Here is an 18728-nt window from a genome sequence, read left to right as displayed (position 1 = left end):
AATATAATTACGTCTACATTTGACTCTTTTTCTACAATTAAATATTCATATGTACAATTTTGATTCATTCTCATTGTATCCATAATTATTTTCATAATGATTATTATTATCATTTGTACAATTCCATATACGTTGTTAGAACTAAAAATTAACCTAATCATCATTTCCACCAAGATCTTATAAGAAACATATGGTCATGTGTGTGCAAATCAACAATAATATTTTTTCATGAATTTTTTTTTTAGAAGATGTATCATAATAACATCAAGATTGTGAAACATTTTATTTGTACACCTCTTATATAAATATTTAATATCACCTTACTAATATTTTTCAAATTAGATAGTGTGTATTTAATAAAACCCTCAATCTCATTACACTAATTTATCATGCTTAACACTTCAGGTGAAACTCAATACATCCAAGAACGATCATCCATTATTTATATGAAACCTTATATATATTGATGACAATATATATTAATTAATAATTTTAACTAAATAAATTATTAGTACCTAGTTAATTAGCTATCATTGGTTGAAGTCAAAATTATTCAATCTATTTTATTAGTATCATTTAATGATTATCAATTTTCTCCAAAAAAAAAAATCAAATTTCTCCAAATTTGCCTAAATTTTGAACTTATGCAATAAAATTGAAAAAATATAAAACATGCACATTAAATAACCCATTATTTATTTTATTAAAAAAATACCTAAGTTACAAAATCAAACTTAATTTTATTAGATGACAAACAAATAAAGTTTTTTAAAAAATCTCAAATAAACCCTAACATGTACAAATCACACATTAATATAACAAATTTTTATAAGAAAATGCTATAAAACAAGTAAACAAAAAAAAAAACTATATAAACCACGTAAAAAAACAAGTTACAATAAAAAATAAATAGGTTTACTTACTTGATGTGATAGATCTTCAAAAAAAAAAATTGAACTGGAACAAGGGTATTAACAAACTAAAAGTTGGGGTGACTAGATTTGTAATGATAACAACTTGATTTGTGAAAAAAATAGAAGGTGGTTGTTTTCTATAAAAAAAAAAAAAAAGAAAGGAGAAATAAATGAGAGGGAAAAGAAATCTAATAGGTTATAACTGAAATATTATAAATAGATTCATCAATAAGATATTAAAAATGGTTATATTTTATCAATAATTTTATTTATAATACTAACACATCATATTTTTTTTTTTATAGAAATAACATGGGAATACTACTCAATTTTTCTCTTTGTTCCTTGATTTTTTTTTTTAACTTTTTTGAGATTCATCAATAGAAAATTTATATCGGTAAATATTGATGAAAATAATGATGTCATTTTTTGTTGGCAAGTACTAGTCTATAAATTTCAATTTGTATTTTACAATTCAAAGTTGAATTCAAGAATTTGATTAAACCAGGCTATTTGAGATTTTTTTTTTTCCCCTCAAGTAGAGCTCTCGTATTATTATCAAATTGAGTCGTCTCCTCGCCATGTAAACAAATCCATACGATGAATGAAACAAAAATAATGATACACGAAAGACATTGTGTTTGATAAAAGATAGTATTTCATAAAAACAAAAAAGTGTTATTCTTGCAAGATCATCAGTTCGTCACTGCATGAAAATATGTTATGATTAACTGCACGATCGCAGAGGGTTTATATACTGATCCAATGTAGCCCTAAATTTTTTTATCTTATCCAAGCAGGAATTACCAATTACATCTCACCATTCGATCCATTTATGGAACGGGAATTGGGAAGACTTCTGCGTTCAACAATACCCTGCCCTCCATGATCAAATACGTACCACTACTTTAGCGCTGCAAGAACTTGCAGTTGTTGCTTGCTTCTTCTGCACACAGGCATTTGCTCCAGTTGGCTGGCAAGATGAAGTAAAGGTAATAATAATAATAATAATAATAATAATCCCTTCCCAATTTGTTGTTTCCTCTCTAAATACAGCAGCAAATTCCCCATCTGAGGAGTCAGGAAGAGAGTTAAAAACAAGCCATCATCAATGAGCCTTCAATAAATAGTAAGCAAAATAGGAACATTTTGGACTATATAATTACACAGAAAACCTACTCAAAATAATTTGTCTACCAGCTCCAACTTCTGCAGAATAAATACAATGAACACCCCCCCCCCCAAAAAAAAAAAAAAAAAAAAGAAAAGAAAAAGAAAAAAAGAACAACTACAGTCAAACTAGCCTTCAATTGTGTCGATCCAAACCCTTGCGCTTCAGAATTCTCTTCAATATCGTGTGGGAAACTCGCACTGCCCAAACTCTGCAACAACGAACACTCTTTTTCATTAGAATATGTATAGAAAAAGAAAGCAAGGAAACAAACAAAAGCAAAGTCACCAGTTGATCTTAATATTTATGCACTAAGTAAATGTCACCTTTCACGTTTGACTATTTTACCATCGAAAGCTATTAATTACCCTTGGTAACGTAAAACACAATGCTGTAAGAACTGGTAAAAACAAAGCTGCTTCTCCGAGGCCTATGTGACATCCAATTACTGCACGACAAGTCACCAGGAGAAAGATTCTCTGTACGATGATGACCCCAGTCACGTGGTTCTTTTTTTTTTTTTACCCTTTGTCTGACCCGGCGTGCTCCGTCAGTCCGGACCTTGTGGACCAGCACTAGCTTTCGCACAATGGTCGCACCCGCACCCAAGCAGCGCATGTTATCAAGTTTGTGCACTAGCTTTCTAAATTAAGCTTATCATGCGCTATTTAGCAAGCAAGGACAAAAATAAGCGAGATTTAAAAGAGAGAAGGCTGTAGAATAAAATACGCACTTGGTTCCTGAGTAACAACATAAGCAGCTCCTCCAAAATAACAGTCACCCATTCCACGTCCTTGTTTCTGGTAATAACTGTTGAACGCGAACGAAGAGTGGGCCACGAGCGTGTTAGGATCATAACACGTTGCACCAGGCTGGATCGGACGGCAATCAGCACCTCCCTCGCCACATGCAAAGTCTAGAGCCGCCTGTAGCTTCTGTTTTCCCGCGTCAGGGTTTGCGACGCACCACGTGTTCCCTGTAGTACTCTTGGACACGCCTCCACTGACCGGAGCAGCAACTTGATGACTTCCGGAGACCGAGGTCCGGTTGCTATCCTTGTAACTCTTGAGCCCCTCCACAGTAAATGGGATATCGTAAACCTTTTGCTCGTCGGGGTAAAAAAGCCCATAATTTCTCTCTGATGTGGGCCCATCCTTTTCGTTTTCGTTGAAGAGGGCGAAGAGGTAAACGGTCAGATCAGCCTGTGGTCTTAAGGGGGTTCCGCCACCAGTAAGAACCCTACGGACGAGATTGCCGTTATAAGCAGCTGCGTTTTCCACGCCACTACCAATCTCATTCTCGTCGCCTTTAGAGGGCCACCCTGTCTCGGTAACAACTATTTTTATGTCGTCATACTTCAAAGCGGACAACGCGGCAAAAACGGCGTCTATTTGGGCATCAAAGAGACTAAAGTACCTTAACCCGTTACCGGAATCCACAACACCCGGGTTTTCTCTTAGCAAAGCGTAATCTAGTGAAATGACATCAGAGTTGGACTCGTAAGCGAAGAAGGGGTAGGCATTGACCATGAGGTAAGACCCGGTTTGGCGGAGGAAGTCCAACATGGGCTTGAATACGGGTTCGATTAATTCGGGTCGGAATGACCCAGCTGAAGACGGGTAAGAGGATTGGAGAGCGCTTAAAGCTACAGGAGAAGAGACCTTAATAGAAGAGTGGAGGTTAAACTTGACCAAGGCTTGATGGATATTTCTCATGGCTGGAATGAGAAACTTGGTGGTGTTGTGTGGGTCAACGAAAACTTCATTGCCAACGGCAATGGCTTCGATTTGAGTAGAAGGGTGGTAAGCGGCGACGTTTTTCTGAACCCAAGTTCGGGCAAAGGAAGGGTTTCTGGCAGCTGAGTAGAGAAGCTCATTTGGTAAATCAACAGTGACTTTAATACCGCAACCAGACAAGGCTTTGAGCACAACAGGGTCGGTGTCGTAAACCTTCATCCGCTCTAAACCTTGAGATTTAGCCAGCTGCACCACTTTCGCAGCCGACGGCAGGTTGTTTGCTATTCTCCCATAGTTCACCCCGATCGATCCCGCATCTGCAAAATGAACACCACATTTGTCAACAACAATAATAATACCTGCAAACACGTAGTTTGAACTAGTTACACAGTGAGTTATTCCATACCTGCAGATGTGAACATGCAAACAAGTAGGAGGAAGGAAGATAGGAGGTAGGGCTCCATGCTCTCGGGTTCTTCGGGAAGCAGAGCGAGAGAGGGATGTTGAAAGGGAATGGTGAGTGGTGAAGTAGGAGTACGAGGAAAGTGAGGGATTGGCAGAGTATAAAAGGGAAGAAGAGGAGGCGTTTAGGAGACCGAGATGGTGTGGTGGGTCCCTATTTTCAGCTAAATGACAAGACCAAAAGGCAAAGAATTGAGAGAGAGAAAGAGAGAGAGATGCAGCCACTGCCGGCCCCACTAAGCACGTGGCCCCCACTCCGAAACTCGACCGTTCTATTTCTTTATCAACAGCAAAACAAAAAAGAAAGATCGTGTCTATAGTATATAAGACACGACCTAAGGTTATATTATCTACGATTATTTGCTACCGTGCTAATAGTTTTATTTTAAAATAATTTATATTTGAAAATATATAAAATTAATTTTTTTATTTCTTTAATTTATTTTTATATCTAAAAAATAAAAAATTATTTTACAAAAACACTTTTCAACCGTAAAAATAAGATTAACGTTGGGTTTGGGACAAGTAACAGCTGTGCTTAACTGGAACGTGAAAAGAAACTGTACAATAAGTGGGATGGGTCATCAAAGATCAAATCAAATCCAAACCGTAGACAGTGTCACTGTTTTTTTAATTTCTTTTGCCCCAAATAACGGTTATTTTCCACAGTGTATTATGTGTAAATAGCAGCACATATTCAACGGTAACAAACACCATGCTTCTGCAGTAAATAACGGTTATTTTTTAAATAGTTATTTGTGTCGAAATATATGTAAATAATATTTTTTTTATTTTTTAAAAAATTATTTTTGACATTAACACATTAAAACGATCCAAAAAGTACAAACCGCACTCAATTTTAACAAAAAAAAAATTTGAAATTTGGCCAAACGCAGGATTCAACCGCAAAGCCAAACAGGCTCTAGATACATGGATACTATTTATTTATTAAAAAATTTATATTTTTTAGAAAATAGATTTTAAAAAACATAATTTACTTAAAAGTAAATTATGTTTAATAGTATCATAAAAAAAATAAATTAAAAAATATTTTTAAGTATTTAGCCATGTCTTGAAAAATAAATTGAATTTTTTTATATATATTTTTTAAATTTATTAAAAGAAGGGACCACATCTAACAAAAATAAAAAAATTAAAGGAATATAAAATTAAAAAAATTAAATTTTATAAATTATTTTAAATAAAATAAATAGTAATCAAAATAATGAGAATTATATCTATAAAAAAATATTCAATTCAGAAAAGAATAATAAAAAAAATAAAAATTAGAAAAATAAAAATCAAAATTGATATAAGAATCAAATTAATTAAATTCTAAATGATAAAATTAAAAAAAATATATATAACAATAAGAATACTGAAATTAAATTTGATATAGTTAATAAATAACAAAATATTTTTTTTATTTTTCACAACTTCTAAAAAGGTGTTTTCTATTCAAAATAAAATAAAACATTTTCCAGTAAATCAAACCAATTTCTTTTTTTACTAAAAAACATTTTTCAATGAGTGATTTTTTTAATGAAAAATAAACACAAGAAAAATGATTTTCAGAACATTAGTTTTTATTGAAACAAACAGGTTTTATATGAATAAGATAATGTTTGTTTTTTGCATTGAAAATTATGTTTGGAATTATTTTTTAAAGTGCAATTGGCTTGAAAAAATATAAAAGTTATATTATTATGTTTTAGTATTTTTTTTAATAATTTTAAAGAGTTAATATCAAATATTTACAAATTCTAAAAAATCATTTTCATAAATTAAAAAGAAAACTTTAAAAGTTATTATATACCACATTACTGCACACACTTTAAATCTACTATGTGTTGTAGGAGCACGACTTGAAGCCATATTTTTTATAAAGTAATCAAGTAGCCTAGGGGGTGGAGCATTAGATTCTCCGTGACCATGTAATTAGTCCCTCTTTCGATTGCTTGTATTGAAATGGCAATGTTTTTATCAACTTGTTTTTCAGATTTCATGATTTTCTAACTAATGAAACAATATTATACATTTGTTGATCAATTAAATAATTTTGTAAATGAATCATGATAAATATTCTTTATTTTTCTTTTTAATAAAAAAAAAACTATATTTATGGTCATGATATTAAGTAGAACAAAGGTGTTATAACCTATTTTTTTACCTTAATTTTTATACATATTTCAAAAAATTAAAAAAATTAAAAAATATATCTTTTCAATAAATTTCAAAACCATCATTATTTTTATTTACTTTCATGTGTAAAAAAATCTTGAAAATCATACAAAAATGCAAAAACACAATACAGAAAAACAAATAAAAAAAACATATATTGAAGTAAAAATTGGACCAGTAATTGAGCATTATAGGCAAAAATAAAGTTTTAGAATTTTTTTTTATATAAGAATTGAGGGTTAAAATTGAATTGGAAATTGAGAAAAATGCTTAAATTGATTTAATTTTCCTAAAAGTGAAAGCAATTTGAAATTTAAAGATGGTTTTGAAACAAATAGTCAAAGTTATAAATCAATTAAAGGCTTAATAAAGAAGAAAATAAAAATTAGGAGTTAGTTTCATCAAAATTGCATAATTTTAAGACCTGAAAATGAATTTGCAACAAGTATTTAAATTTGAAGATCTTAATTGAAAAAAAAAAGGATAAATTCGTTTGAAATTGTAAGAATTTAAGAAAAAAAACTAAATTGAAAAGATTTTATTTAGGGATTAAATTGAGAAAGAATTCAATATTTAAGTCTATTTGAATAAAATTAGAAAAATCCAAAAAACATCCAAGGAATGTAATGAGAAGAAGGAAACATTCCAAGGACCAATTAGTTATTATATAACTTCATTTCAATCCTATTTATTTCAATCTAATCCAACTCAATCTATTTAATTCAATTTAAATTCATTGATTTCAATCCAATTAAGTCCAATTAAAATGATTTAATTTAATTTAGTCTCAAATTAATTACATACACTTAAACCAAAGATTGCAATATCTCAATTATAACTAGCTTCTTGAGCAACTAAACCAAATATCCTAGCAATTAAACCCAACTATTCAATCCTATATTTTTAGCTCTTATATTCAAACAAATAAAATCCCAAGCTTCCAGTATTAAAATCCTAAACTTCCAACAATTTCTCTCCTTAAGAACCAAAAGAGGCAACAAACAACACTAGAAGGGAGGCACCAACATTATAATTTTTTTTAGTTTTTATTCATATACTAGAAAAGAGACATAACCACCCCTGAATCTTCATTTAACACCATCATTGCCCAACCTTACACCACCATCAATTCCCCACCAAAATCAAACCAAACACAATTCATAATCTACCCCTTCGCCAACCCTTGATTTAATAGCCTTCATCTTCTTCTTCGAACCAAACTTAAACCATCATCTCGACAACACCAAAGCAACCCTTACTGACCACCAATCCAAAACCCGCATTGTAATAACTTAGTAACTCATTTACCATAACGAGCGTGCTCTCTCATCAATAAAGCAATAAGTCTTTTAAAAATATGGAACCAAAGAAAGAACCACTCGAAAAAAACTTGCAACAGGGAAATAACACAAAGAAACAACATTAGATGAACAGACGAAGGGAAAGACCATTTTTCTAGAGCACCAGAAAACACCACCAACCCACACAGTCGTTATAGCCTCCTCCGTCTCTAGCCTCATCTCAAACTAAAAGAACCCTTTTACCCGAGACTTCCAAACCACCATAGAACTAGACCAACACCATCATCTTTATCATTATCGACATACCTTTTAACCCGAGACCATTCATCATCTCCCTTTAAGCCAACAAACTAAATCACCCCACAATGTCCTACCGTAACACCTCTATAACTACCATAAACAACCATTACTATCAAGGTCCACTGTCATCGTCCTTTTTCTTCCACTTAAACCAATTCAATCGCTTTGTAACATAACCAATTTTCAACTTAAACACCACAAAACCTCAAAATTCAACCTTCCTTTTATAAACCTCCATCCTCCTCTCCACCTAACATAGTCCAACCTTCCTTCTACAGACTTCTCATTAATCCACTAATAAAATGATAACCTCCTCATTACCAGTCTTCACTTTCCTTACACAAACTCGAAAATCATTACCACTATCAAAGCCTACAACTAGTTGGTAATAGGTCTTAAAAAGGTTTATTGAAGGCTCGATATCAACAAACCTAATAAACTTGTTAAAATTTGACAAGATCACCCATCCATTAGGGTGCAATTGGTCTGGGTGTAATCTATGTATTACCTAAAGATGTCCCTTACAAACCCTTGAAGAAGGAAGAAGTACCTTAATTTATACATGCATAGGATGATTATAATCTCGTAATGTCCTCACATAAAGTTCAAGGTCTTTTGATTAATCCTTTCATCACTGACAGAAAATTGAGCCACATACTCTTTAGGTTATCGACCATTGGTAAAATCCACCTCTTTAGTGCCCAAAATACTAAGAGCATCATCCTCAAGGGTTTGGGGTAGCCTTTTTATTCCTTAGAGCTTCCTCAAAGCATTGAGGGGAGGCTATTTCTAGCGATAAGAACTATCTTCTCCCCTACTAGAGGTGGACGTTGAAGTCCCACCTTCTTCAGTCTTGGGGCCTAATTTAATGGACATATGGACCTATATCCCTCTTGGTTTCCTCTCATTCCTAGCTAAAACCTAAACCCATCGCTAGAGGAAGTAATGTCTTTACTCTTAGGGTCAGGTCTGACTCTATGAAGGTCCATTTGGTTTTATTTAAAAGAAGAGGAAATTATTAAATGGAAGTACCAAGAATGACAGTTTCTTATCAGAAAAAGGTAGAGCTTGCTTAAGAAATGTTCAAATCTATTTTTATAGAGTTCATTCAAAGAGAAAGCAAAAGAAGAAAAAAAAGATAAACAACTTAGGTTATAAAGAAAATAACTTTTCACTCTCATGATTGGATAATGACATGTCACATCATCTTAGATCTCTACAAATCCAATTAATTATTGCATTAATTGCAAGCTAACATTTTATTTCCCAAGGGACGTCTTCTAATAAGGACGAGCGATTTGGCCACAAGGATCCTAATAGTTCTATGTGGGATAAATAAATCTCACGGGGAAGGTAAAAAGTCTTTCATTAAAGATAACCTTTCAAAATCCTTGCATATTTAATACACAAAGACATGGGAGGTTACTAATGGATTAACATATTTTATACACAACACATTTGCTTAAGAGTCCCATAAATAAAAGGGCCAAATGTAAGGTGATCACCCAATATGCATAACCTTAACAGAATATCAAGCCTAGATGATGCAAATCTAGTTTTATTTCCATGCCTAACACAACTCCTTAAGCTTGACTACATGTTAAGTCTAAACTATTACGAGTTTAGCAGGGTGTTATACCATAATTTCCTTAGGCTTGGTTATATACGAAGCTCAAGTGTATGTGAATCTAGTAAGACGCTGTAACCAAATCTTTCGAGCTCGACTACACACCAAACTCAAATACACGTGGGCTTGAAAAAATGCTAAACTCATGTCCCCTAGGCTCGGCTATATGTTGAGTCCATATAAATATGGGTCTAGCAAGATGTAAGACTTAACTCCATTGAGTTTGGTTATGTGTCAAGATCAAATCCATATAAATTTGACAAAATACCAGACCCAAATCCCTCACGCATAGCTACACGCTAAGCTTAAATGCACGTGAGTCTGACAAACCCCTAAACACATGTTTATTAGGTTTGGCTACATGATAAGCCCAAACACGTCTAGGTCTGACAATTGACAATAATGCTACAAAAGGGCTATTCCCATCAATATTAATGTTATGTATGAAATAAGATATAAAATTCTTTTGCAGATCTATTGTTGGTTTATTGGTATTAATGATGTGTAAGGGTAATTCTCATAAACACTAACATTGTGTAAGAAGACATTTCCATCATCATTGATGTCGATGTAAATGGTTTTTTATTTATTAAAATATTCAAGAGAAAAGGATTTTTGACCCCTTGAGCAATAAAATAAGGTTCAAAATACCTTTCAAACCACTCAGGTAAATGATTCATAATTTTTATTTTTTTATTATACATTCTCTTAGCATTTGTTACACAAAAAACTAAGAACAAACATTTTTTAAAAAAAAAAAATTAATGCTCTTTTACTCATTTATTACAATATTTTACTATAAAGTTAAGAGACTTAATTATCAGAGTACTTCTAAATCCTAAATAAATACTGATTTGCAGTAACTAAAACTTCCACTTTTTCAATTTCTAGAAATAAAATACTATATAAACATATAATCATCCCCTTTCCAAACATTCAAAGCATATCCCTGAACATATTAAATCAAAAGAGATTAACAATTTAACAATTTTTCTAATATTACTAGATGCATGACCCGTGTGATGTAACGAGTCATTTTTTTTGGCATAAAAATATTAAAAAAAATAAAAATTTAAAAATCTTGGGTTTTTCTGCAAAGCTTTACCCAAAAATCTTGAGTTTGACTGCAACGCCTGACCTTAGAGTAATATTTATAATATTAATAATAAAATTAAACTTGCATGACCCAAGTTTAAGTGAGCCTGGCTGCAACACCGAACCCAAGAATATTGGACGTGGGTCTGGTTATAAGGTCGTGTCATAAAAGTGTGATAATTAAATACATTAATTAAAAAAAACAAAGAAAAAAAATCATCAGGAAGAAAAAAACTAATGAAGATAAAGAAAAAAAATGAATTAATTGGGTTAACCCTTTAAACCAGGTTATCCCGTAAAACCTGGGATTTACGTCATGAAAGTTTGATAACTAAATAGAAAAAAAATATGACGGGTTTAACTAGAATTAACTGGGTTAACCCATCAAACCAAGTTAACCTGTCAAGCTCAGGATATGTGTCATGAAAGTACGAAAGTCTGATAATTAAATAGAAATAAAATTAACTTTAACAAACTAAACTAAATGAAAAAAATAACTCGTCAAATCAGGTTAACCCATTAAACCCGAGATCCATATTATGAAAATCTATCTGATAACTAAGTAAAAAAAATCTAACAGGTTTAACCCATTAAACTCGAGATCCGTATTATGAAAATCTATCTGATAAGTAAGTAAAAAAAAATTTAACATTAACAAACTAAACCAAACAAAAAAATTTCATTAAAAAAAATAAAAAGAAAAAAACAGTTATATAATATAATATAATATATATATAATATAATAATTATAATAATATAATATATTAATAAGTAAATATATTAGTAAAAGGCGTGACATGCCCGCGCAATGTCGCGGGCTTGTGGCATGCTTGTGCATTACCATGGATTTGTGAAAAAAATCATATAAAAAAACTGTTATCATCCATAATATTTTAAAGAAAAAAACTACAAAACTATATTCTCAACCAGTTCAGTATTAAAAAAACAAAATCGACAAAAAAAATTATGAAAACAAAATACACAAAAAAGAAGAAGAAGATGATGACAATTTTGGAAGAAAAAAAGCAAAAAGCAAATAATAAAAAAAATGAAAAAAAAAAACATGTGGGGGAAGTTATAGCTAAATTTTTAACCAGCTCAATATTAAAATCATTTTAGAAAACACTGTAACAATCTATAATGTTTTGTGAGGAAATATAGAACTATAATTCTCAATCAACTCAATATTAAAGAAAACTCAACAAATATAATTTTAACAAATATAAAAAAAATGAAAGGAAAATAAACATACAGGGAAACATTATAACAATCTATAATGTTTCATGAGAAAATCTACAGTTGTAATTTTTAACCAGCTCAATATTAAAAATAATAAAAATGACAAAGACAATTTAGCTAAATTGTCAATCGGTTCAGTATGAAAAAAAATAAATTTGACAAAAACATATTTGGAAAAAAAAACATCGATAAAAAAAATGCGGGGAAACACTGTAACAAGGCAAAAATCATGTGGGAAAACACTGTAGCAATCTACAGTGTTTTAAATAACTACAAAACTAAATTCTCAATCAGTTTAATATAAAAAAAATAAAATCGACAAAGATAATTCTGAAAAAGATTATTTAATAAAAAACCATGTAAAGAAACACTATAGCAATCTAGTGTTTTAAAGAAAAAAAATTAAAAAACTAAATTCTCAATCAGCTTAATAGTAAAAAAATAAAATCAACAAAAATAATTATGAAAAAAAATATAAAGGAGAAAGACAATTTTGGGAAAAAATTAAAAAAACAAAAAACAAATGTATGGAAAGCTAAAGTTAAATTCTCAACCAACTCAATATTGAAAAATAAATTCGCCAAAGATAATTTAAAAAAAAAACACGTGGGGGAAACACTGCAGTCAAACAAAAACCATGTAAGGGAAATACTGTAATAATCCATAATGTTTTTTTTTTTAAAGCTACAAAGCTAAGTTCTTAACCAGTTTAATATATAAAAAAAACCGACAAAGACTATTTTAAAAAGAAGAAGAAGAAGAAGAAGAAGAAGAAGAAGAAGAAGTCAATTTTGGGTTAAAAAAAATGAAAAAAAAAAAACATGTGAAAAAAAGGAAACAAAAAAGAAAAAAATAACACGTGAGAAAAGCTACAGTGTTTTAAAGAAAAAAACAAAAAAACTAAAATTTCAATCAGCTCAATAGTAAAAAAAAAAAAATCAACAAAAATAATTCTGAAAAAAACAAAAAAAATGTAAAAAATGACAATTTTGAAAAAAAAGAAAAAAAAATAAAAAAATAAAAAAAAAACATGTGGAGAAAGCTAAAGCTAGATTATCAGTCAGCTTAATATTGAAAAAATAAATTCGATAAAGATAATTTAAAAAAAATATGTGGGGAAACAATGTAGCAAAACAAAAACTATGTAAGGAAAATACTGTTGCAATCCACACACACACACACATTGCAATCCCCACACACACACACACACACACACACACACACATATATATATATATATATATATATATATATATTAAAAGAATACACAGCTAAATTTTCAACTAATGTAATATTAAAAAAAAATCTACAAAGACCATTTTGAAAAAAAAATCATAAAAAAAACAATGTATTATAGCAATCCACAATATTTTTTTTAAAAAAAAACTACATAGTTAAAATTTTAACCAGCTTAATATTTAAAAAAATTAGAAAAGATAATTTTGAAAAAAAAAAAAAAAAAAAAAAGAAGAAGAAGATGTCAATTTTAGGTTAAAAGAAAGCAAACAAAAAACATATAAAAAGAAAAAGAAAAAGAAAAAACAAACAAAAAAAAATATTGCTGCTATAGTGAAAAACCTATAAGTTTTAGAGTTATTTAATTTTAGAAAAAACATTTAATCTTATATTGAATTAAATTAGTGCTCATTTTATTATATGTTCAGCACCTGGCGGTTCTGCCCACAAACAAAACTAATCAGATTTCAACACGTACTCTAGGAAAAGTTACCGAGTTTCAGAGAAAGTCGTCGGTGACTCGGTAGCAGAAAAAAAAGTAGAAAGGGAATATAACAACACAAAAAACAGGTGAAGAGAAGAACCCTCATTTGTTGTTTTCTCCTACTCGAAGAGAAAGAAAGAAGAGAGCAAGAGGAGATAAAAATGTCTGAGGCGACAGGTCAGCCACAAGAGGAAGATAAGAAGCCCAACGATCAGTCTGCTCACATCAACCTCAAAGTGAAGGGCCAGGTCTGTTTTTCTTTCTTTTGATTATGTCTTCTTACTTTGTTGTGGGTTTTTGTTTCTGTTTAATCCTTGCATATTTTTGGGTTTGGTTTTTCTCTTTTAATGCTTTTTTTTGGTTTACAAACTGTTACATTTGGGTTTTTTTTTTTTTTTTTTTTTTTTATCATTGCTTTTTGGGATGTTTTGCTAATGCAAAATTCATATGGGTGTGTGGGTATTCTCTATTAGTATGCTACAAATAATGCTTCACCAATTGAGTAGTAGTGTTTTGGGAATTATAGTGCTTTTCAAAATTTGAACGAGACTTTTAGTTTTTCAGTTAGGCCTGCTAGGTAATAGTTCTTCTTTATCGCATTTTTTAGTTCTGGATTCTAAATGGGTTGTGTTCAGGAAAAACTCCTTATGAAAGGGCGTGGTGAGGATTTGTTCACTTGTGGTGCAACTAGTCTTTATGGGAACATCGATTTGGTGTCTTGTTTAGAAGCAGTTGTGCGTGAGAGAATCTACGCTGCTTCAAAGATGAGTGGAACAACTTTTAGTAGTTGCTTACCTTGTGTTTCTTGATTGTTGTGCCTTTGAATCCTGATTATTGTTATGGATGTCGAAATTTTACTATCGAATATTTAAATCATTGAAATTAAAAGTTTCAAGTTGCATTTGAATTGAATTTTTATTATGGGGTAGTCCATGCTAACTCTTATTTTGATGCTGCGATGGGTTAAAAGTTTGTAATTTATACTCTTGTTGTAAGACTCCTATTTTGGAGAATATGCTGATTAAACACCCATTTTCTACCTTTTTTGTAGGATGGAAATGAAGTCTTTTTCAGGATCAAAAGAAGCACGCAGTTGAAGAAGCTGATGAATGCATATTGTGATCGCCAATCTGTTGAGATAAACTCAATTGCCTTCTTGTTTGATGGTCGCCGTCTCCGTGGAGAGCAAACTCCTGATGAGGTATCTTTCTTGCACAAGTTGCACATTTATAGATATAAACACATGGATTATAGACATTTAGTTAATGCATATATTGCCTTTCATTTTTTTCTTGTTTCTGCAGCTGGACATGGAGGATGGGGATGAGATTGATGCTATGTTGCACCAAACTGGTGGTGCTGTGAAAACAAGTGATTATGCTTGATGGAAAGCTAATCTACTGGTGGATGTAGGTGGTAGTAGGGTCTTGGGATTGTTGTTAATGGACATATTTGTGCTGGTCTTGTTTTGCTAAATGAGCTCTCATTAGGAGCTTTGACAGTAACTAAGCTATCTTAGTATGATTTGGATTTGCAATGTTTGGTTTGTTGGGACATGGCTCCTCTTTCTTTGCTTGCTCTCTCCCGCTTCATTTCTCCATGTGTTCTTTGTTGCAGTTGTTGAGGGCATCAACAGGGAATGATATATCTGACATTCTTGATTGTAAAGTAGGTAAAAACCTTTTGCAGTTGTAAGTGTGTGGATGGGGTTTGGGCAGTTCTGTTGGCCGGCTACTAGATAAAAGCAGTCTTCCACCCCATGAAATACCCCATCCATAATCGAATGAACTTGGTTTCAGAACTCTTAAACTTTTATTTTCAAGTTCTGGAAGTTGCTATACACCGGGAAGGCTCTGGCAGGAGAAAAGAAATTTTCCACCATTTTTATCACTTCCATGCTTTGTTATACCCATCGTGAGAAGACTCATAGATGGCAGACCATTATTGATGCCTGCTTGGGAGTTTATAGTTTTTCTCCCCGAGCTGTGTAGAATAACTGAAGTCGGGGTTTGTTCGGAAGAAATGTTCGAACGAGCTATTGACCCTCGGAGAAAAGCTTGCAGGTTTAAATAGACCCATCACCAATTTGAAAACCCTGCAGTTTGGTGCTTAGCAACCGGATTCTTATCACGAGGTTGTGCTTGCTCTGATACCTTAAGTATGCTCAGAAAAACTTCCATTTCTTGCAATAATTGGTTTATTGCCTCAACTTGTGAATCTACTAGAAAGTAAGGCGGAAGCAAGGAGGAGCTTACCCATATAATGCCACAAAAGGAGACATCTTTAGTTGTGAAATGACTATCGGTATTATACCAGGCTACCAGCACACGGCTAGAGGAAGCCACTTGCCAATTCTTAGGTGCTGATGAAGTCATGCACCTGAGATAAGTTCGCCGGCACTGGTTTACCACCTCAGTTTATCAATTTAGCAGTGGAAAAGTGCAAAGGATCCTTGCAAAGCAAATAACTCGCCCAAATTTACACAACAAAATCGGATCTTATCAGACACAAAATTACTGGGCAACCCATGAACTTTAACCACAGAATCCATGAAAGTTTAAGCATCTATAATAGCAGTTTAGGGATGGGTTAATGCAGCAAAATGAGCATACTTTATTAAACAGTGAACCACGACAAAAACCACTCTCTTTCCATAAGAAAATTACAATCATGTCCATGCTGTTTGTGGAGAGAACTTTCTCTTATGAAACTGAAGCTAATTTCTTAGTATTACCTCCCCCATCAGCACCATGAAATAATGAAATTAGATTCTTCTAAAGATCAGCATCATGTCCTGCCACAAGCTTTCCTTTTCTGGGTTATTGATCATTAAACCAAGCAAGCTTAGATTCTGAAGAAGGATTACTTTTCAAATGATCAATGACAGACTTCAACTAAGGATCATTGTACCAAAATGCTATCGCTTTGGGAAAAACATCATTGGAAACAGATGATGAGTTCAACACTGATAATTATGCACTAGGTACTCTTTATAAAAACATCACTGGTATTTAGTTGTTTAATGTTATGTGTCAGAACCATTTTGAGTTGAGATTATTTAATTGGTAACCACTAAATTAAATTAAAATTTTTTAAAAATAAAAGGGCTCGGTTTATATTATTGTGGATTGGTTTTCCCTTTTCTTCTTTTTTTTGGTCATTAATTTTTTTTTTTAATTTTATCATTCAATATTATATTGATTGAGATATAAAGTTCATAATTTGTTTATATTTTTTTTTCTATATAGTTATCATGGTTTCAAAAAAAAAAAATGTAAACCCCTAAACAAAAAATCAATAAATCAATGTTAAATAGGTTAATGTTTAATTCAAAAAAATGATAATTTAGGGAAAAAATTATTGTAATTTTGGATGACATCTTTAGTAAATTTAATTAAATTTTGGATGAGATAAAATAATAAATCAATATGCAAAATATCAACCAAGTGACGAATCGCGTAAATTCCTTAATCAGGTAAAATAATTATGTAAAGGAAATGTTTTTCATAAATTAAGGTGAAAATATTTATACAGCAGCAACAACAATAATAATGTAATTCTAAATAAAATAATTTATGATTTTTACACGCGAAAAATGTTGATCACAAGTATAAACTTGTTGTACAATCGCACAATTTTGACTGAAAGTTGTGAAAACTCTGAGGAAGATTTTATGATAATTATGGATGGAAGTCCTTAATCAATTAGTTTAAAAATCATGATTATTAAAGTAAATAAAATAGTATGCAAATTCAGATTTTGATGTAAAATAACCTATTGTCTAGTTTTACGATATCAATTATATCTCTCAATCTGACTATAGAATTAAGCTAAGTCTCCTGACATATTATAATATATCAGGTTAAAATTTCATGTCAATAGGAGTTCGAAAAGGCTTTGCGAGACTATTGATGGACGAACAAAAATAATAAAATAATTCATGGACTTATTAATGTCTTTTTTTTTCTAATTTAGTCCAAATTCATATCTTCCCTACTATTATGATAATATCAATAGAGAGAATATGAAAAACGCTCAGAAAAATGCTAAAGATTAGTTGGGGAGGATCAAAATATACAAGGTTGAAAAAATTAGTAGTTCGATATAGACAAGTAAAGGCCTTTTGAATTGAAAAATTGAATTTGAGAAGGAAAATTCAAAATTGGTTGTTTAAGGGCTCAATTGGAATTCTTCAGGGTTTAATTGAGGTTATTGAGGGTTTAATTGCAAGGACAATTGATTATTTTTTTTAGTTCAATTCGGGCTTTAATTGGAAAAAATTGAAGTCTAGAAGTTAAATTGTAATTTTTAAAAAACTTAATTTGATCAAAATAAGAGCTTAATTGCATCAATATTAAAATTTGGTTGTTAATTAAGGGCTTTAGTGATTGACATTGGTTTAATTAGAGTCATAGTAAAGAAAATTGAAAAAGACGTTGAACTTTGGGGCTAACCATTGAGTTTGGCAAGGGGAAATTACACAAAATTGAAAGTTAGATGGATATTATGGGTGCAATTAAAAGAAATCAAAAGATCAGGAACTAAATTGAATTTTGGCCAGATCTCAAATTAAAAACCTTAATTTCTCAGTGGTTAACCTAAACGAGTTATTTGGTTCAAGACGCACCGTTTGGGCAGTTCTAGGTTGATCGAATTGATATCTTTAATTGAATGAATATGAAATTACAAACATCTAAATTGTGTAAGGTTGAATCCAAATAAAAAGTGGGTGCTCCCTCTGTCAATTTCAGGTAGTCTTTGATGACAATGAAGTCAGAGTTGCTTCATTAAGGAATAAAAAAATGATCAACTCAATCAGTCATAATTGGGATACTTATTATGCAAAACCACTTATTTTGTTTCATCTATTCGCACCTCAACCTTTTTAGTAGGTTCTTTTCAAGGATTGTCCATGTTTCTCTCAAGATCTAAAGGTCAGAAACAACTTAATAGTCTCCAAGTTTAACAAAACAATCAAAATC

At 31.3% G+C, this 18728-nt stretch overlaps 2 protein-coding genes across 2 annotated transcripts; one reads left to right on the top strand and one right to left on the bottom strand.

The window, feature by feature from the left end:
* Positions 1-2005: 2005 nt before the first annotated feature.
* On the bottom strand, positions 2006-4390 carry LOC118031981 (glucan endo-1,3-beta-glucosidase 12). The gene is made up of 3 exons (XM_035036540.2): positions 4228-4390; positions 2819-4138; positions 2006-2296 (listed from the first exon to the last, which is right to left on the bottom strand). The coding sequence occupies exons 1-3, from the start codon at positions 4283-4285 to the stop codon at positions 2262-2264; spliced, it is 1413 nt and encodes a 470-aa protein (XP_034892431.1). The 5' UTR covers positions 4286-4390; the 3' UTR covers positions 2006-2261.
* A 9389-nt stretch (positions 4391-13779) lies between these two features.
* LOC118031987 (small ubiquitin-related modifier 1) lies at positions 13780-15302 on the top strand. Its single transcript, XM_035036549.2, has 3 exons — positions 13780-13994; positions 14798-14947; positions 15051-15302. Exons 1-3 carry the CDS (start codon positions 13908-13910, stop codon positions 15129-15131), a joined length of 318 nt encoding a protein of 105 aa, XP_034892440.1. The 5' UTR covers positions 13780-13907; the 3' UTR covers positions 15132-15302.
* The last annotated feature ends 3426 nt before the right edge of the window (positions 15303-18728 follow it).

This window comes from Populus alba, chromosome 2 (genome assembly GCF_005239225.2).
Source record: "Populus alba chromosome 2, ASM523922v2, whole genome shotgun sequence".
Classification (NCBI taxonomy): domain Eukaryota; kingdom Viridiplantae; phylum Streptophyta; class Magnoliopsida; order Malpighiales; family Salicaceae; genus Populus; species Populus alba.
The sequence above is the reverse complement of the archived record's forward strand: the minus strand, read 5'-3'. Positions and strand labels throughout refer to the sequence as shown.